The 20,998-nt window shown below is 40.3% G+C and overlaps 2 protein-coding genes across 4 annotated transcripts; both read left to right on the top strand.

Annotated features, from left to right (window-relative positions):
• The first annotated feature begins 2,876 nt into the window (after positions 1 to 2,876).
• Positions 2,877 to 8,016, top strand: LOC136763539 (cytochrome P450 2K1). 3 transcript variants are annotated; one of them, XM_066717604.1, is made up of 6 exons: positions 2,877 to 3,126; positions 4,437 to 4,521; positions 5,115 to 5,291; positions 6,055 to 6,242; positions 6,465 to 6,606; positions 6,959 to 8,016. In XM_066717604.1, exons 4-6 carry the CDS (start codon positions 6,126 to 6,128, stop codon positions 7,141 to 7,143), a joined length of 444 nt encoding a protein of 147 aa, XP_066573701.1. In that variant the 5' UTR covers positions 2,877 to 3,126; positions 4,437 to 4,521; positions 5,115 to 5,291; positions 6,055 to 6,125; the 3' UTR covers positions 7,144 to 8,016. The 3 variants fall into 3 exon arrangements, with proteins under 3 accessions (XP_066573701.1, XP_066573702.1, XP_066573700.1); XM_066717605.1 differs by lacking the exons at positions 2,877 to 3,126; positions 6,959 to 8,016 and adding an exon at positions 6,687 to 6,888 and having other exon boundaries at positions 4,122 to 4,521; XM_066717603.1 differs by lacking the exon at positions 2,877 to 3,126 and having other exon boundaries at positions 4,129 to 4,521; positions 6,060 to 6,242.
• Positions 8,017 to 9,686: 1,670 nt separating this feature from the next.
• On the top strand, positions 9,687 to 20,912 carry LOC136763538 (cytochrome P450 2K1). Its single transcript, XM_066717602.1, has 9 exons — positions 9,687 to 10,139; positions 11,006 to 11,168; positions 11,634 to 11,783; positions 12,650 to 12,810; positions 13,384 to 13,560; positions 14,149 to 14,290; positions 14,654 to 14,841; positions 15,064 to 15,205; positions 19,020 to 20,912. Exons 1-9 carry the CDS (start codon positions 9,939 to 9,941, stop codon positions 19,202 to 19,204), a joined length of 1,509 nt encoding a protein of 502 aa, XP_066573699.1. The 5' UTR covers positions 9,687 to 9,938; the 3' UTR covers positions 19,205 to 20,912.
• The last annotated feature ends 86 nt before the right edge of the window (positions 20,913 to 20,998 follow it).

The raw sequence follows: 20,998 nt of genomic DNA, 5'->3' as shown, positions 1-20,998 counted from the left end.
TTGATGAATTTGCTATTATAAAATAGCCACACATTTACCAAAACTACCCCGATCACAGCAGCCACGCCATCACAGGTCAGGGGAAATATTACATATTGTAGCGATCCTGGCAGGTGTCTGTGTGAATGTTCCAGTAGGGCAGCCCAAAGGCAACAGTGTAACAGTGTGTATGCAAGGTGGGTGAGTCAGTTGGGGACTCTGTCTGTCTATCTGTGTGTGTGCATGAGTGCAAAAGTGTGTTACATTTGGGGTGTCGTTGTGTTGGGTTTGGGAGGGATGTTGTGGGTATTTGTGTCTGAGCGGTGATTGGGTGGGAGCAGTCACCAGATAAGGGGCTATATAAGGGCGTGGTGACACGCCGGGAGTCTGAGTCGAGTTGGAGCTAAGTGAGAAGACAGACCTGTGCGTTTGATGAGAATCAGAAGCGGGAAAGTGGACTTACCTCTGAGCAAAGATTAATAAACGACAGCTTTGTTTTGGAAAACTCTGCTCCGAGTGTTTTCATTTGTATGGCGATCCAAAGAAGGCAAGGTCGCTACAATATATATTTTGTAATTAAACAAATTCATGTTTATTTGAGACCTGATATATGACACAAATTAACACGGACTACTAGTAATATATTTTTTACAGTTTAACTGATAAATTATAGAGTGACTAGGGGGGCCAAACACTTTTCAGGCCACTAACAAGATGGTCAAGATGAGCATGAGTGGTGCATTGTGGGATTGCAAGGAGTTCCTGTGGCGATTTTATCTATATAATGGGAAACCTGCTTAATTTCATATTCAAAGATTTCTTGCGTTATTATTTCAACAAGCTATGTTTTCACCTGGCCTGACAGGGACGCTTTATTGCAGAAGTGCTGTCGCTGAATATTCATGAGCAAACTGAGGCATGGTTTGGCCACAATGAAAAAATAATATATAGCGACTGGATTATATTACAATTATTTTTATGATTATCATTGTAAGCAGTAATACTAATGTAATGAAGGTTTTCATGTCTGCTATTTAGCCTAATTTTGGAAACACAATCAATAAAAATAAGATCTGTTTTTTGCGATGATTACGAGATTATATTCTCCATTTACACATACATGATACATTTTACTTTTATTACTTTTTTTTTTTTTAATTTTAAATAATAAAATAACCCCTCCAAGGCAATAGTATTACTGATATTATTATTTTATTATAAGTGATCATTGTCATCATAATAAGCTGTCACGTATTTTGTAAGGTAAATTATCTCACATTTGTTTATTATGAATTAATTTATTACATAGGCTACATTATATATAAGGCTAATATGATTACATTCACCAGTTATTTGCCATTAGCCCTAATTATCTCTCGTTGGCTTCCATTGGGACGCATCTTGTTTTTAAGCTCGATTTCTTATGGAGAAATTGGTTTCGTTTTACAAGATTTCAGCTGCAGTCATTTTCAGAAAAGCCGTTTCTGCCGTGTTAAATGAGACCTCCTGACAAAGGTCCCCCGTGATTGCAGTTAGATCATCTGATTAATTTAACTAAACTGAAAAAGTGAATAAAGTTTGAAGAAAATCTGCATCTTATAGCCTTTTAAAGGCATAGCCTCAGCCTATAGGAACTAATCCCATAGGTCACCAATCCCAGTTAAGACTCGTCTGTTCACATTATCACTTTGTTCTTGTCTGTTAAACCCTCTGAAAGTATTTTAAACTGGAAACAGACATTATTTCGGTCTTTCCATGAGAGCAGCAGTCAGACAGCCAATCGGCGCCCCCCCCTGCAGGTGGCGCCCTAGGTGGCCGCCTAGGTTGCCTATGCATAGAATCGCCCCTGGCTATCACTGATATGAGTTTGTAGTCCCGTCGGCAGTGGACGGGTGTGTCTGGGTTCTCGCAAACCACGTTGTGTATGGGGTGACGTTAGGGACATAATTCACCCCGTGGTACAAACACTACTGAGATGCATACGCTACATACAGAGATGAATTTCTTCTCAGTATGTAGTGTATGCATCTCCATAGTGTATGTACCACGGGGTGAATTAGGTCAATAAAACAGTGCCTCATAGTTGTGTCTGGGTTTCGGATTATAAAGGTATATTTTATTGATGGGAATATGTGGATGGGTTTTTATTAAGCATATAGCTATTTAACTGGGATTAGATAAGAGCTCAAACTGCAGTTTCTTGTTTATAATTGTGTGATTTATTTATTGTGAGGTGAAATTATTGTTTTCTTCACTATATTAATTAGTTCGGGTTAGTTGCAATAGTCCAGTGCACGTATAGTATGGGTGATTTAGGGACTCTTTGAATGAAGTGTACGTTATGTGGTATCCCAATTGTGTGTTAATGTGCTGCTGATTTTATTACTAATTATAATTTTTTGTAAAATAAAATGATTAACTTTTTATGCTGGTAGCCGGTGACTCTTTGGTCTATATTCCAGTTTAGTTTAATCCCTGTAGAAAATGAATCTCTGGCCTATAGCCTAATAGGAAATGACTGAATATCTCAAGTGTTAATTGTCAGCATAGCCTGACTGGCTAGTCGGAAGGAGGTGTAGATTAATTGATTACAGCCGTGGCAGCAGTCCTACATCAGTGTCAACCCACGTTGCATTCTGCTTGATCATCGTCACAACCTGACTACAAAACGACGTTGAAATTGGAGTTGACATTTCTACGTCGATTAATTTGCAAATCCAATCAATTCTAAATGTCAGTTCGACGACGGTTACAACGTTGAAACATTGTTTCCATTGTGTTGTAGGCGACATTATCACTGAAACTCTTGCGCTCTCTACACTGAAAACTATGGAGTGCAGAATACTTAACGCTCCATAGACTTCTCTGTCGTCTCTAGCAATTAAGTCTCCTTTATCAACATCCAGTCTCCAAGGGCTTCCTTTGTAATCCTTCTTCGGGGAGCTCTTTTCCGTTGTCCGTATCTTTCACCACCTCTGCCTTCTACTTCCCTCCAACCCTGCGCCTTGATTTGGATGTTGGTCGGGATGTTACTGCACCCCGCATCTCCTCTCCATGTGCTCAGTCAGTAGGTTACATCCTGTCTCTGTTAAGTACTAACAAAGAGGTAGGGGTGCAGGTGAAGACAATCAACGAGACAATGTGCAGGTAAGTCCAGCTGAGGATGCAATCCGGCGTGATCGATAAACTGCACATGGTGCAAGCATTTTAAGTGTAAATTGCAAGCATTTTCATTGTAGAGAGCACAATTGTTTTTCAGTGATAATTTCAGTGATAATGTCCCTAACGGCACCTCATAGTATTGTAGCTGCTGGGTTTCTTCACATCATGATCTCATCTGTGGTTGAACTAGGTCTGCACCCAATACTCAAAATAGAGTAATGCGTTAATATTCATGAACGGAATTAATTTTACATGAATCGCATAAGTAAACGCTTAAAGCCCCAGTTTCAATACACTTGTATATATATTCAGGGAACGCATACTCTAAATTAATTGGATAGGAGTAGAAACAAATATGTTAATGATGGAGGACAGGTTAGTTCTCAATGTCTTATGCATGAAATTACCCATCTACTTAGTAATTATAAGAGTTAACCTGCGACCTCAAGTAGTGATAAGTATTATTGTGCAGACAAAAAAGTAGTAGTCCTGAAAGTAGTGACCATCTAGTGCAAAAATCTGGATATATTACTTTATGGCTCCTAAAGTGAACCCTTAAATGGACTTGTAATTTGCCCAACAAGAGCTCTGTAGTTATTTTAAACGGTTTTAAAATGGACTTGCCTGTGCCACTGCCTCAGTCACATGAACTGCTATGATGTTAGTGCCAAAACATTGCAGCCTATTACCTAGTTTCAGCACGTTGTTTGGCAGGTTTATTCCTCTGTGTGAGAGTTCAGTGTTTGTCTGCCGGTGAGGTGATCAGGTGAGAGGATAAAGGAACACTTATTGGTGGAGGATCAACTGAAATGTCCTTTACAAAGCTGTAAACTCTACCTTAGTGTTGGAGAATAACCAGTAATTATCTATTAGGTACAAGCCAATGGCAGTGGCAATTCTGGAGTCTGTAGGGGCCCCAGGCAGAATATTACCGGGGTGCATGTGTGAGTGTGTGTGGGGGGGGGGGTGCTGCAGGCGTTTTCTCCGGTACCGGAGTTTTTCCGTTTGTGTTGCGGTCGATGCTGTGGATCACGTTTAGTTGCCCCTCGGAGGCCCCACTTTAGTCTTTGGGGGGTCCCTTCCAGCTTGGGGCCCCAGGCAATTGCCTGGTTTGCCTACCCCGTTGCAACATCTCTGTATAAAAGCAGGCTCACGAGTATAGGAGTAGCTATAGGCAAAGAGGAACTCTCCAAGGAAAGATGTCTGTGATCACAGTGCTGCTGGCGAACACTGTCACAGTGTCTTCATTTTAACAATAGCCTTCTTTTCAAACCTTCCAAGTTATCTGTGTACAGGTTCCCCCCCGGCCCGGCTGCCTGGCCTGTGATCGGGAACCTCAATATTCTGGACATGAAGAAACCTCAGGAAACTTTATGTCAGGTGAGTGTTCAGGTTTGGGAGACAGGAGAAGAATGTGGTGAATATCACTCGTGAACTCGTGAACAAAATGTTTGGCACAATGTTTAGATTTTTAGACTTTTCCAATACTTGTAGAGCAGCTGAGTCCTGATTTTACTGCTTGTTAATAGTACATCAATTTGATAAAAATGAATGGAAGATTTGGTCTTCTAATTATTAATATTATTGCTATTATAGTTTGTAAGTCGCCCTGGACAAGGGCGTCTGCTAATAAATACATAATAATGACTGATAGCTTGTTAAACTGAAAGAGAATCATTTGTAGTAGTAATTATAATATGACAAATACGTTAAGAATAAAACACCCATCAATAAATAAAATTACAAACAAGAATATACGTCTGTATCGATGAAACATATAAGGGTAGTGTAGAAATTCAGGAGAAATTAAAATGGCTGTCCCAAGTTTCAGCCTGGCCAAAGTTAACTAGATATGTCTGGCTTGTTTACTTTTTACTAAGATCAGTTTGTGAACTCAAAGTCAAAGGTAGTTTATTACACACTGCACCTTTTCCTGCTAAATGGCATTCATCCTGTTGTGTTTGGTTTTACAGCTGTACAACATCTCCCCTTTCCTGGGGTCCTTTCTTGTGGATTTCAAGTAAGTGTATAGCAACACATTAGAGAATCAGACGTTCCTCTCAAACTACAACCAAGAGCGCAAAGACATTGTGGATAGAAATGACCTGAGGAGCTTCATTGATGCTTTCATTGCCAAACAGCAGGAGGAGGTGATGTTCTTTCAATATTTTAATCCTAATATTAACGTCTAATGTTTTCCTGTGACTCAGAAGCAGTCTATATGCATTTAAAGGTTTCAAATTACAGGAGATAATAAGTATTAATGTTGTATTAATGTAAAAAGATAGAAGTAATAATTTACAGTTCTTGTCTTCTGTTTAGGAAGCAAAAAACACAAATACTTATTTCCATGTGATAAACATGGTGTCCACTCTTTGGTGCAGGAACTGAAATTACATCCACCACTCTGCGCTGTGTGCCTCTGATGATTAAATACCCTCATATACAGGATGAGTTGAGACACGAGCCCTGGGGGCCTCTAGTCTGATCATTTAGTTGGTCTCCTTTTTAGTCTATATCTAAGCATAGGCATTTAGCTCGGGCCCCATCCCTGGTCCTGGAAAGCTGCAGAGCAAAATGTCCTGGGTTTATTTGTTGTTTTAAAGCCCATATTGATCTTAATTTAAGCAGACTAACTTAAACCCCAGGAAAATAATACACAGACAAGGCATTTGTTCTATCCAATTTAACTACTCTAGTAATCATTGGAAATGCTTATCTACCATAGGGATTTACACATAATGTACACATTATATATTTTGCAAGCATGAAAATAAATGTCAGTACATTTGCCATAAATTCTTCCCCATTTTCCACACTCACTTCCAGTCTAGTCCATGGCTGCTAACTCCTCAAACCACTGTCCGCTCCCTGCACCTTCGTAATGCCATGGACTGTCTCTTCTGCCTGTAGAGAAGGTGCATGCTGAGATCCATGCAGTGATTGGGAAAGAGCGCCTCCCAAGGGTGGAGGACCACAAGGACATGCCCTACACTAACGCGGTGCTGCACGAGATCCAGAGGTTTGCTAATGTGGTCCCCATGAATCTGCTACATCAGACCAAATCAGACATTGACTTCAAGGGCTACAGAATCCCCAAGGTGAGCCTCCCCGACACAGCAGTTCACCTCACACAGGCAGCGCAGATTGTGACACATTTCCTGCGTTTTTCTCAGTTTCAGACTGGGCTGTGTGGGACATTTTTAAGATGATGCAAAATTAAATTAGTTACTGGAGTGAGAATGTGACCTGAGATCTTCTCATTTGTATTTCCTGTTGACAGATGACTTTATTGTAAAATAAACCTTAACTTTCCCACACAGGGCACTCCAGTCATTCCTCTGCTCACCTCTGTGCTTTTTGACAAGAACCACTGGGAGACACCACACAAGTTCAACCCACAGCACTTCCTGGACGCTCATGGAAAATTTGTCAAGAGAGAAGCCTTCATGCCCTTTTCAGCAGGTCAGTGCCACATCCTTAACTTAGCCTTATCAATGTCATTTTTGTGACTGCCATGAATGTTCTGGGTCATTGTTCTACAGCACAGCACGCATGTTGGGTAGCCAAGTTAGAATCACCTTCTACTGAACTGTACAAGGATGTGACACAAAACCCACCAACATCCGGTGCGACAATGTATCAGGCAAGTAAATCAGTGTCTCGAAGCTTTAAATTGTGCATTGTGCACAGGGAAGGTGGAAAATAATACCACGAGGGTAAGGGTGCACTGTGGAGAAAATAAGTGTGATTCCACTCTTTTGGAGTTGCTTGATGTGTACTCCATCCCACACATCCCTGTCTTTGTGTCCTGTAGGTCGCCGAGTGTGTCTGGGCGAGACCCTGGCTAAGATGGAGCTCTTCTTGTTCTTCACCCTTGTCCTCCAGAAATTCAAATTCAGTCTGCCTCCGGGCGTCCGTGCTGAACATGTGGATCTTTCACCAACCCCTGGCATCACCAACGCTCCAAAACCTTTCAAACTGTGTGCCATCAGGCAGTGACGGATTCAAAATCCTTCCTCTGCAGTAATTGGATCTGTTCAGGTGGCACAGCTCTTGATGAATAAAAAACAACGTGCAGCCCCTCTTCCCCCCTCAACCTCTATGCCCTCCCCTCCTCCACCCAGGCTGCTGGTTTTTCCAGCTGGGCCGGTTTCTGTCACCACTTTTTTCATGTGAAAAATCTCATGTACTGACATGTTGAAAACTTTGAGAGTTATGGTAGTATGACATGAAAAGAAAACCCCTCTTAGATGAAGTCCTTTCAAAAGTTTTTTCTTCCTTAAAACCATGGAAGATGCACCTTTAAAGAAAACACTAGTCCTGTGACTTTCCTGAATCGTTTGAATCTCCAGTTGCAGAAGGTACACAATAATATTGTGGAGGCTATTGACAAATACATATTTTAAGTGACAGGGAAGTAGAGGAAATGATAATACATTTCAGAACATATAGGAGGGGGAGAAAACATGCTGCAGTAATTTCACAGGTCCTTACTTAAAAATGTGCCCCTTGCTGCATGTGTTCCCCACATTGCACTGTATGGAGTATGAAACACCAAACACAAAGGCTGAGGTGACCGAAACCATTAAGATTATCCCCTAATTCTGTATCCCATAATGCTATTGTATCAATAAAATGCTACTGTTTCCAAAAGCTGTATGAATAAACTTATAGCATAGGGCTATTTGTGTATGCATTTTGTACTGTTAAAACAAAAACAACTTGCTCAAAAAATATAAACCCCCATCCAATGCATTTACAAAAAGACTACTCTGTGCTAACTTGTATGACTCCTGCATCCATAGAAAATTATGGTTGGGGGTATATTTGAGGGAAAAATATCGGATACAAAATAAAAACAAATCTACATTATTTGTATTGTATTTTGTATTGTTTTATTTTGAGTTGATAGTTGTTAATGGAGTGTGAGATAAAGGCACGGGAGAGAGGAGTAGAGGAGAAGCGCTGTGCTGAGTGCAGTGCTGAGTGCCGCTGGAGAAGCGGACAGGAGAGAACAAAGGGGGGATACTTTATACTGCCATAGGGCAACTGGAAGAAAAGTAAATCTGGACTCTTGGGCAGTACAGAAGGATACCTGAAACCAGCTGCTTTTCTTCCCTGGGTGCAGCTGAGGAGGGTGATTTCTCTGCCTTGACACTTAGTTTCAGGGGATGAGGTAAACATTTTTAAATTGCTAACAAACCATGTTTCTAAGAGCTGTCCACAATGTCAGAGAAGTGGTGTGGTGGAAATTTACCAAAGGGACTGACAAAGGGTTATCATGCTTACTCATTATCTACATTGTAGATTATTCAGCAGCCAGAATAATCTGTTTGATTTACATTAACCAGTATTTAATGAATCTTCACTAATTCTTACAATTATTCCCATATATGGACTTTCTTTGTTTGGTTTGGAGTCTGACTGGGTCTTGGTATTTATTTACTGAAAAGCAAATTGTAAATATATATGTATATATTATGAATCTATCTATATTACAAAGGACTGCTGGATTTTAATATGCAGTATCAGTGTTACACATGCACACATTTCTGATCATCCAGAGTGTATAGAAGCAAATCCTGTGGTAACGCTAGTTATCGTTCGATTGATAGAAGCAGAGTAAACCGGGTTTTAACACTTTAATGGAGGAACACAATGAGAATGTTTAGTTCAATTTTAGAGTAGAGTTAACAGTGTAAGTGTTAAATACCCCATAGTGTTAAATGTAATTAACACTGGTGAGAGTAGTGCAGTGTTACATAAAATAATTTTTAAAACAGTTATTAGACAGCAGACCTTTAAACTCAGAGGCAGTGTAAAAATGCCAACTCTTATGAAAGTGTTCATTTACTCTGGTGAGTGTGGATTATATAAACACTTTTTCAGTGTTAAAATTAACACTGTTGGAGTTAATTCAACACGGGCGAATTGACTGTGTACCCACCCAAAACTTTGCCATTATCTCTAGGCTGAAGCAGCATTAAAAAAAACTTAGAAATACTTACTGCTCATTCAACAATATAAATAAAACTGATTAGCTGTTTTCAACTGAAGGGTGTGAAGACATTGTACTGTAATCATGTATATATGAATTATGACGAAGTCATTTAGCAGACACCTTTTTCCACGTTCTTTCATATGCTAACACACACAATGTACTACATATACACAAAATTACAAGAGCAGCAACATCGCTATTCAAAATGATTAAAAGTGAATATCATTGACATTAATGATACAATTATGAGATTTTACACTTTTTACAGTTATATGTTGAATTCTAAACATAGTATGTCAATAATACTGACAAATGTAGTGTATCTTTTAGCAGGATCTGTAGCACCCTGTGTCCAGCAATATTCGAGCACAGTGCCTCTGTTTACATGAACTAATGATTTCTCCTTATTCACACACAGTCATGTGTAGAACAGCAATACATAGTGACTTGTTATTAACATTTTTGGTCTAAGAATGTGAAATATGCAAGTTGAAACAATTCCAGTTCAAGACTATATTGTGTATATTTATACCTGTACTGTATGTGTTTTCACTCATTCTGCTGTATTGCTAAACTGGGGCAAAGACTGATACAAGTGCTGTGGTTTTAAGGGTTAAGCATTATTCTGTCTGTTAATTCTTTGGCACACAGTTTTAACCTCTGCCTTAGTGTGGGAAGGGAAAACACAATCAGTAATTATCTATTAGGTACAAGCCAATGGTTAACCTCTGTATATAAGTAGGCTCACAAGTATAGGAGTAGCTGTAGGCAAAGAGGAACTCTCCAAGGAAACATGTCTCTGATCGCAGTGCTGCTGGCGAACACTGTCACAGTGTCTCTGATCTTCATTTTCACAACAGCCTTCTTCTTCTACTTTCTCTTCAAACCATCCAAGTCATCTGTGTACAGGTTCCCCCCCGGCCCGGCTGCCTGGCCTGTGATCGGGAACCTCAATATTCTGGACATGAAGAAACCTCAGGAAACTTTATGTCAGGTGAGTATTCAGGTTTGGGAGAGAGGAGAAGAATGAGGTGAATATCACTAGTGAACTTGAGGCAGTTGATTAAAATACAGGCTAATATGAAAGGATGAGAAAATGTTTGGCACAATATTTTTCTCCTGGCTCTACTGCATTTTAATAGTTAATCTATTTGAATAAAAATTATGGAAGGTTTCATCTTCTAATTATTAATAATCACTGATAGCATGTTGAACTGAAAGAGAATCATTGTACTACTGCTATAACTACTAACAATAATAATATTAATGAGAAAAAAAATAGGTTAAGGTTAAGAATAAAACCCCCCTCAATTAATGAAATGATTATCTTTGAAACATACTAGGGCAGTGTAGAAATTCAGTTTAGCCATTGCAGTGTATTGAGGAATCAACTGACCTAATTATCGTGTGGTCAGTTTTACCCCTGACAGCTGATATGGTGAAAGGGCTGCGATGATGACTGGGCTGTGCTAATGTGCAATTTAAATTGTGACATAGTGACCTTGCTGTCCTTTTTTATACAAAAAAAACTAAAATTGTTCCTCAGCAAACCCAGAACTCAATGTGCTGATGGTTACTGAAACAAAGTAAACACCCCCCGCCCTCCCCCCTGCAAAATCCTTGTAGAAGTAGTGCATCACATAACACGTGGAAAACTCAGATGGCTGAACCAGCTCATTTTCAGCTTAGCCACCTGCAGGGAAAAGGAGTGCTTAAAGGAGTCCATTTCTCTCATGACCTGGCTATTTGAAACACAATCAGGGAGCAAAGCCTGCATACGAATTGAAAATTAAGACTACTCTTGAGTCCAGTGTGATGGCAAGCTTGGACTGAATTTTCTTCCCTCTCCTCTTCCTCCAGCTTTCAGAGAAGTATGGCAATGTGTTCACCTTTCACATGGGTAGACATAAGGTCTTGGTCCTGACTGGATATGAAACAGTGAAGGAGGCCTTGGTGAATCGGGCAGATGATTTCGGCGAGAGAGGCCTGACTCATACGTCCACAATGTTTGGAGAGGGCACCGGTAACTGTTTTCTTCCTATAGTTTCTGTGGGTCACTTGTACATGGAAGAACACGTGAAAGACAGTTCTCAAAACAAGGAGACAAAACCTGTAAAGAAGGCTTGGCGATTTCATTAATTGACACCTCACTCAATACTTCCTTACATTTTCCCCAACAGATGAGTAATGAATCAGAATGCCTGTTGCTAAATTGTGATCCTTCTCTTTCCTTTGCCAGGCAGGAAACATTTACCTAAGAACTAGACTATTTAAGATGAAGTTTCTCCAGTTTTGTTTTCAGAGTAGCCCAGATAACCTGCTGTATAATTCAGGCCTAGGGGTTTTACAATTATTCAAGATGGGGACCGCAGCTGTGTTTTGCATAAGCAATGTTTTTGCACGAGAATAGATCCTAGAGAGGTCCCTACAGAGACAACACAGACATTGAGAGCATCTTTAAGGTTCATTATGTTTTTTGTTTTTCCAGGAATCATATTTGGATATGGGGAGTCATGGAAGACCATGCGGAGGTTTACTCTCTCCACCTTGCGGGATTTCGGCATGGGAAAGAGAACCATCGAGGACAGGATAGTGGAGGAGGCCCAGTGTCTGTTGGATGTCTTTGAGTCACATAAAGGTATCAGAGAATACTTATTTTAGATAGTATAAAACAGAAAAAAAAAAAAAAAACTCAAGTATATTGCAGGTCTCTGTTGGAGATTCCACAGTTTCCTGACCAACTCAAGAACTTTAATTTGTTTTTAAGGGCCACATAAAATACTACTTGGAAACACATTGGAGTTTCATTGATTTTCTTATCAGCAACATGGCACACCTTGCCATTTAGAAGTTAAACATAAACTCCATGCAAATGTTTTATGATCAAACTGGACAGATGACTTTGTACTCTCTGGAGAAAATAAAATACATAAAATAAACATCCACAGAAGTAATTGTACAAGAAAGATATGCATCTTTGGAGATCATTTTAAAATTTAATTTTAAAACATTAAGCCAGTAAACTATACTATTAGACAGGCAGGATCACAATGGTAGGATGAGGGCACATCAGAACTGTGAACTGCAAGGGGGTGGTGTTCTGACGAATTGTCAACTGAGGGGACTTTACGGGAAGGCTTGAGGGCATTTTCTGGGTGGCAGGGCAAACAGGCAGGGGCTGTCATCCTTTTCACCCCACTGTGTACATGTCTGTTGTTAGATCATTTACAGATCGGGTACAGTGAACACCAATAGACTCAATGTTTTGCCCTATTCAGGGTTCGAGGCCTTAACCCTACTCATAAACTGTTACTTGTGTGCATAAAGCACTCTTATGTTGGGTACGTGTAAGTGTCAAACATGGCAACTGGATTTCCTCCCCGTTGGGTGTGCATGAGAAACTGATGCTGATAGAGGACCCTGTTTTAGGTCTGAGGGAGTGGATATGATCTGAGTGTTTTACATCTTGTGTAAGTATGTTCCGTGCTTCATGTTTCCTCTAAGGTGACCCATTTGACCCCACCACTAACATCAACTCGGCAGTGTCTAATGTGATCTGCACCATTGTGTTTGGAGACCGGTTTGACTACAACGACTCCCAGTTCCTACGACTCCAGCAACTTGTCAACCAGAATATTAAGCTCGTCACCTCCCCTGCGATGCGGGTATGAGACTCCAGGGACATTGTCCTCTTCATGATTCTATGTGGTCACAAATCACACGCTTCTGTTAACACATGCAATTAAAGTTGGGTCAGGTTCATTAATTCATAATGCAGCTCATGTTTTCAGTTTGGATTAGTTGTGTAATTTCACCTCTCTGAGAGAACTGATCGGGTTCTGTTTTGACCTCTTCCAGGAGAAGTGAAAACAGCAGGCCCAAGTTTCAGCCTGGCCAAAGTTAACTAGACATGTCTGTCTTTCTTCTTTACTTTGATCATCTTGTAAACTCTGGTTTAACTCTTGGTCAAAGGTAGTTTACTCCTCCCCTTCACACTGGTGATGGAAAAGCAACCCAACCAATAATATTTTCACCTTCGTAAGATGACTGTATATTGTTCACAGTTATAAGTTTTATTGATCCATAGTAGTGGATGCACTTACCAGCACCTGCATTATTTTAATACAATGGAAACTTAAGCTGTACACCTCTCATATGTCTTTAATGCTTGTTATCATTAAGTCTCATAATGTTGTTCCACTGTCATAGCACTTATCCTGTTGTGTTTGGTTTTCCAGCTGTACGACATCTCCCCTTTCCTGGGGTCCTTTCTTGCCAATTTCAAGAAAATATACAGTAATATTTTTGAGATTCAGATGTTCTTCTCCAACTACTACCATGAACGCCTGGACATTGTGGATAGAAACGACCTGAGGAGCTTCATTGATGCTTTCATTGCCAAACAGCAGGAGGAGGTGATGTTCTTTCAATATTTTAATCCCAATATTAATGCCAAATATCTTGCTGTGACTCTGGTCCTGGAGAAGCAGTCTATGCATTTAAAGGGCTCTGTAATGGGAAAACCCAGACATCTAGCCTATATGTGTTGGAATCAATAAGTGAGTGCTAGCGGCATGTAGTTAGGTTGTCACTGACTGTAGACAGGAACCGAAACAATTTACCACCTGGCAGAAGGTTTCAGATTGGTAGAAAAATCACTAGCTTGTTTAGAGACACAGAATGAAAATACAATCTTTAAGGTATCAGCAACTGTGCACGATGCTTTCATGTAATATATAGGATAAAACTAAACTAAAAGAAGAGTCACTGTGCAAACGTCCATCTATCGTTTTTTTTTTTTAGTGCACGTCTAAGCACTAACGAATTTACAGTATTTCTCACTTATGAATATATTTCCGACTTTCACAGGTAATAAGTTGAAGAAACATATAAAACCTGCATGATTTGATAGTAGTAATTCTCTTTAGCGTTTTTGGGTGGGAGGGTTGGGGCAGCCATTAAACTTCCAAGCATCTCATGTATCATGGCTTTTTTCTGTTTAGAAAGCTAAGAACCCTAATACTTATTTCCATGAGATGAACATGGTGACCACTGCAAGGAACCTCTTTGCTGCAGGAACAGAAACTACATCAACCACTCTGCGCTGGGGGCTTCTGATGATGATTAAATACCCTCTCATACAGGGTGAGTCGGGACACATTTTGGTGTAATTTGTTGTTTAAAGCCTATATTGGTCTTAATTTTAACAGACTAACTAGAATCCTGGGAAAATAATACACAGACAAGGCATTCGTTCTATCCAGTTTATCAATTAACTCCTCTAGTAATCATTGGAAATACTTATCTACCATAGGGATTACACATAATATACACATTGCGTATTTTTCAAGCATGAAAATAAATGTCAGGATATTTGCCATAAATACTTCCCCATTGTCCACACTCACTTCCAGTCTAGTCCATGGCTGCTAACTCCTCAGACCACTGTCTGCACCCTGCACCTTCACTTATAATACCATGGACTGTCTCTTCTCTCCCTGCCTATAGAGAAGGTGCATGCTGAGATCCAAGCTGTGATTGGGAAAGAGCGCCCCCCAAGGGTGGAGGACCGCAAGGACATGCCCTACACTGACGCGGTGCTGCACGAGATCCAGAGGTTTGCTAATGTGGTCCCAATGAATCTGCTACATCAGACCAAATCAGACATTGACTTCAAGGGCTACAGAATCCCCAAGGTGAGCCTCCCCAACACAGCAGTCCACCTCACACAGGCAGCGCAGATTGTGACACATTTCCTGCGTTTTTCTCAGTTTCAGACTGGGCTGTGTGGGACATTTTTAAGATGATGCAAAATTAAATTAGTTACTGGAGTGAGAATGTGACCTGAGATCTTCTCATTTGTATTTCCTGTTGACAGATTACTTTATTGTAAAATAAACCTTAACTTTCCCACACAGGGCACTCCAGTCATTCCTCTGCTCACCTCTGTGCTTTTTGACAAGAACCACTGGGAGACACCACACAAGTTCAACCCACAGCACTTCCTGGACGCTCATGGAAAATTTGTCAAGAGAGAAGCCTTCATGCCCTTTTCAGCAGGTCAGTGCCACATCCTTAACTTAGCCTTATCAATGTCTGTTATAACATGGCTGAACAGTCTAAGGTGCTGGATTTAAGCTCCAGTCTCTCTGGATGTGTGGATTTGAATCCCACTGTTACCAACTTCCTTTAGCCATTAATGTCATATTGCTTTCCTAGTTGCGCTTAGTTCTATTTCACACGTTACATGTGTATGAGATGTTAGAAAAATAAGTTTTTAGGAGTTACCTAATTGCCTTCCTGGATGAACGCATCCAAGAAGATTTCATTTGCAAACGTTGCATGTTGAAGATTTAGAGATGAAGGTCCGTGATCTTGAGGCTCAGTTGTTGATCTGCACTGTATTAGTGATATAGAAGAATTGGTCAATCAGCCTATGAGAGAGATGGTGTGCACACCAAGACCTAGGAGAGTTGAGACCATAGAGCAGGAAAGTGTACAGAACTGCTGGGTTACAGTAGGTCGTAACTGCAGAAAAGGGCATGCACAACCCTTAGAGACATCCTAAGAGCTAGAAATGCCCAACAGGTTCCAACTGCTGGATGCAGAGTTAGACAGTGACAGCTCAGAGGGTGATGGGAGGGCAGTTGAGCACCAGAGCACCATGGTGCCCACTCCCCCCCAGAAGAGGGAGGTAGTTATAGTAGGACACTCGATTCTTAAAGGTTAGATCACACAGTGTGTTCTAGTGATAAGGAGACCCGCATGGTATGTTGCCTGCCTGGTGCTCAGGCTGCAGATCTCCCTAAACTAGTAGACGGGCAACTGGACAAAGCCGGGGGGAATCCACTGGTCAGAACCTCCATGGTAGTTTTCTCTGAAATACTTCTGGTACCACACAGCACAGCATATGTGCAGAGTAATTGAGAATCTTTTAAACTAGGGACCAGGGGGGCAGGGAGCTCTGACAATGGGAGATGCTCCACTAAGGAAAGGGGAAAGGGAAACTGCTAGTAGGAAAGTCCTGAAGTGTTTGTAACTCAATGCCAGGAGTAGAAGGAACAAGAAGTTATACCTAGAAACCACAGTGCTAGCATGTGACTATGATGTTGTCGGAGTGACGGAAACATGGCTTACAGAAAATGATGGAGATGAATACAAGTTGGAAGGATACACACAGTTTAGCAGAGACAGGCAAAACCGAAGAGGTGGTGGGGTAGCATTATATGTGAAAAATGACATTGAGGCAGAAGAACTCATATTAGATTCCAGTAACGGAACAGAATCTCTGTGGATGAAACGTTTGAACAAAAGATCCAGAGGATTAGTGGTAGGAGTGAGTTACAGACCACCCAACTCAGATATTCAGAAAGATGTTGCATTGCACAATGTAATCAGGATTGCATGTAGCAAGGATGTGTCTGTTATAATGGGGGATTTTAGAGCATTAGGGCCACTTAAGAGAGAGATAAAATATATATATTTTGAGAAAAAAAGTAAAACGTTTTGAGATTTAAAGTCGAAATAAACTTCTGAGAAAAAAAAGTCAAAAGTTTTGAGATTTAACATCGAAATAAACTTTTGAGAGAAAAAGTGTTGTGTTTGAACCTGAACTTTCAACTTTTCTCAAAAGTTTATTTTGCCTTTAAATCTTAAAACTTTTGACTTTTTTCTCAAAAGTTTATTTCGACTTTAAATCTCAAAACTCAAGACACCTGGTAGCCAGAAATCTTGCTGATTGATAGGGGATCAAATACTTATTTCCGTCATTAACATGCAAATCAATTTATAACTTTTTTGAAATGCGTTTTTCTGGATTTTTTTGTTGTTATTCTGTCTCTCACTGTTAAAATACACCTACCATTAAAATTATAGACTGATCATTTCTTTGTCAGTGGGCAAACGTACAAAATCAGCAGGGGATCAAATACTTTTTCCCTCACTGTAAAACAACGGTCTACAATTTTAGAAAAGCAAACCTTGAAAGTATGAGGCGGCACTTAGAAGAGTTAGACTTGAGCACACTTGATACGGATTCAGTTGAAAATGGATGGCTATATTTTAAGAATATACAACAAACAAGATGTGGCAAATGTTCTAAATTAGTATTTCACAGAGGTTTTTACAAAAGAAAAAACAGATAACATGTCACAGGTTAACAACCAGTCCAGCCTAAGAGAGATCAGGATAAATGAGGAGGAGGTAACAAAAAGGACTAGCAGAATTAAAAACAAACAAATCACCTGGGCCAGATGGTATATTTCCAACAGTACTTAAAGAAATGAGGAAAGTTATTTATAGACCACTAACTCAAATATTCATAAAGACACTTAGAACAGGGGATGTGCCAACTGACTGGAAGACAGCAAATGTCATACCAATCCAAAAGAAAGGGGACAAAACTGAGCCAGGAAATTACAGACCAATCAGTTTTTTGAACATGCAACTGCAGTTGTGGATCATGTGAAAGCATATGATATGATATACTTTGATTTTCAAAAAGCCTTTCATAAGGTTCCACACCAAAGACTGATCCTCAAATTGGAAGCTGTAGGCATTCAGGGTAATGTAAGTAGATGGATTATGAACTGGTTGATGTCTAGGAAACAGAGGGTGTCAATAAGAGGAGTTGCTTCTAACTGGAGTGAGGTTGTTAGTGGAGTTCCACAGGGATCAGTACTAGGGCCTTTACTGTTTCTAATCTATATTAATGATCTGGACTCATAAGAACTTAAGAAAGTTTAAAAACGAGAGGAGGCCATTCGACCCATCGTGCTCATTTGGTGTCCATTAATAACTGAGTGATCCAAGGATCCTATCCAGTCTATTTTTAAATGTTCCCAAACTTTCAGCATCTACCACATTGCTGGGGAGTTTGTTCCAGATTGTGACGCCTCTCTGTGTGAAGAAGTGTCTCCTGTTTTCTGTTTTGAATGCCTTGAAGCCCAATTTCCATTTGTGTCCCCGGGTGCATGTGTCTCTGGCAGATGAAATTCAATGTGGACAAGTGCAAGGTATTACATGCAGGTAACAAAAATGTCCACTATAATGACACTATGGGAGGAATAGAACTAGATGAAGTAACGCATGAGAGACCTAGGAGTCTATGTGGACTCCTCACTTTCTCCATCCAAACAATGTGGGGAAGCAATAAAAAGGCAAACAGAAAGTCAGGGTATATTGTCAAAAGTGTAGAATTTAGAATAAGGGCAGTAATGTTCAGACTGTACTTTGGGCTTCAAGGCATTCAAGACAGAAAACAGGAGACACTTCTTCACACAGAGAGGCGTCACAATCTGAACAAACTCCCCAGCGATGTGGCTGAAGAGACCATTTGGGAACATTCAAAAACAGACTGGATAGGATCCTTGATCACCTAGTTATTAATGGACACCAAACGAGCACAATGGGGCGAATGGCCTCCTCTCATTTTTAAACTTTCTTATGTTCTTATGTCAATTTCATGAACAATTAGTGCCAACTAGCTACTCAAGCCTGGAGACCTGGGCTCTCCCTGACTGCAGTGCAATGCCAATATTTTACATCACACATCTGTGGGACTTCAGTGACTGCCATGAATGTTCTGGGTCAGTGTTCTACAGCACAACACACATGTTGGGTAGCCAAGTTAGAATCACCTTCTACTGACCTGTACAAGGACATGACACAAAACCCACCAACATCCGGTGCGAAAATGTATCAGGCAAGTAAATCAGTGTCTCGAAGCTTTAAATTGTGCATTGTGCACAGGGAAGGTGGAAAATAATACCACGAGGGTAAGGGTGCACTGTGGAGAAAATAAGGGTGATTCCACTGTTTTGGGGTTGCTGGATGTGTACTCCATCCCACACGTCCCTGTCTTTGTGTCCTGTAGGTCGCCGAGTGTGTCTGGGCGAGACCCTGGCTAAGATGGAGCTCTTCCTGTTCTTCACCCTTCTCCTCCAGAGATTCAAATTCAGTCTGCCTCTGGGCATCCATGCTGAAGATGTGGACCTGTCGCCAACCCCTGGCCTCACCAACGCACCGAATCCTTACAAACTGTGTGCCATCAGGCAGTGACGGATTCAAAATCCTTCCTCTGCAGTAATTGGATCTGTTCAGGTGGCACAGCACAATTTACCATGTACTGCATTGCTCTCAAATGTCACACTTTGAGGCTCCACCTCAAACTCTCATGCCTTGTTGCAATGATCTCACATATGCCAAACAAACTATGCTTATGATCTTGATGAACAAAAAACAATGTGCAGCCCCCTCCCCCCTCAATGTCTATGCGCTCCCTCCTCTACCCAGGCTGCTGGTTTTGCCAGCTGGACCACTTTCTGTCACCGCTTTTTTCACGTGAAAAATCTAATGTATTGAAGTGTTGAAAACTTTTTGAGAGTTATGGTAGTGTGGCATGAAAAGAAAAGTCCTTTCAATAGTTTTTCTTCCTTAAAACCAGGGAAGATGCACCTTTAAAGAAAACACTGAGTACTTGTAGTTATGCTGTATTCCTGTGACTTTCCTGAATCGTTTGAATCTCCAGTTGCTGAAGGTACACATTAATATTGTGGAGGCTATTGACAAATACATATTTTAAGTGACAAGGAAGTAGAAGAAAAGGATAATACAATTTAGAAAGTATAGAGGATGAAGGGGGAGAAAGCATGCTGCAGTAATTTCACAGGTCCTTACAAAAATGTACCCCTTGCTGCATGTGTTCCCCACATTGCACTGTATGGAGTATGAAACACCAAACACAAAGGCTGAGGTGACCGAAACCATTAAGATTATCCCCTAATTCTGTATCCCGTAATGTTATTGTATCAATAAAATGCTACTGTTTGCAAAAGCTGTTGAAAAAACGTGTAGCATAGGGCTATTTTTATATGCCGGATAGTTGGATACCTGAAACCAGCTGCTTTTCTTCCCTGAGTGCAGCTGAGAGGGCTGATTTCTCTGCCTTGACACTTAGTTTCAGGGGATGAGGTAAACATTTTTAAATTGCTAACAAACCATGTTTCTAAGAGCTGTCCACAATGTCAGAGAAGTGGTGTGGTGGAAATTTACCAAAGGGACTGACAAAGGGTTATCATGCTTACTCATTATCTACATTGTAGATTATTCAGCAGCCAGAATAATGTTTGATTTACATTAACCAGCATTTAATGAATCTTCACTGATTCTTACAATTATTCCCATATATGGACTTTGTTTTTTTGGTTTTGAGGTCTCAACCTATAAACTACTGCACCTATGTTTCTCTGAACCTTTACTGAGTCCACGATTCTCTGCATCTCAGTAACCTGTTTCTCTAGATTTTATTACATTGTGTATATTTTATTAGTCCGTCTGTCTATGTGAAATCTGACCCTGTTATATGAGGACCATATTCACGATGCGATTCATACTCCCAATCCTGTATTTATTTATGAGTGGTTCTGAAGTCTGGAAGGGTTCCTCCTGGTAATCCTGAAGAGAACCTGAAGCAACAGCTGGAAATCAGTCCAGGGGGGATTAATTTCTATGGCAGGGTAGTCCAATGTTTACATGCACAGCAAAATCTGTAGTTTTTAAATCCCAGTGTTGTTTCAACACTACAAATATTATATTGACACGTGTTAATACTGGGTGTCAAAATAAAAACTTAATTTTACACGGTACTGGTAAAAAACCAAAGAACTTACCATACCCACAATGCATTGTGGTAGTTTTTGTTTTATTTTTTCTTAATTGTATACATGCTAATTATTGTAAATAAATTACTGTTATAGTGTAAAATGTCTTTACCCATTTAAGTGTTAACTTATTTGAGTCAAACCCCAACCTTAATTACCAGTTCGCGTGTATGACTAGGTCTTAGTATTTATT

Source organism: Amia ocellicauda, chromosome 11 (genome assembly GCF_036373705.1).
Source record: "Amia ocellicauda isolate fAmiCal2 chromosome 11, fAmiCal2.hap1, whole genome shotgun sequence".
Lineage (NCBI taxonomy): Eukaryota > Metazoa > Chordata > Actinopteri > Amiiformes > Amiidae > Amia > Amia ocellicauda.
This window is presented reverse-complemented; position numbering and strand designations above follow the sequence as displayed.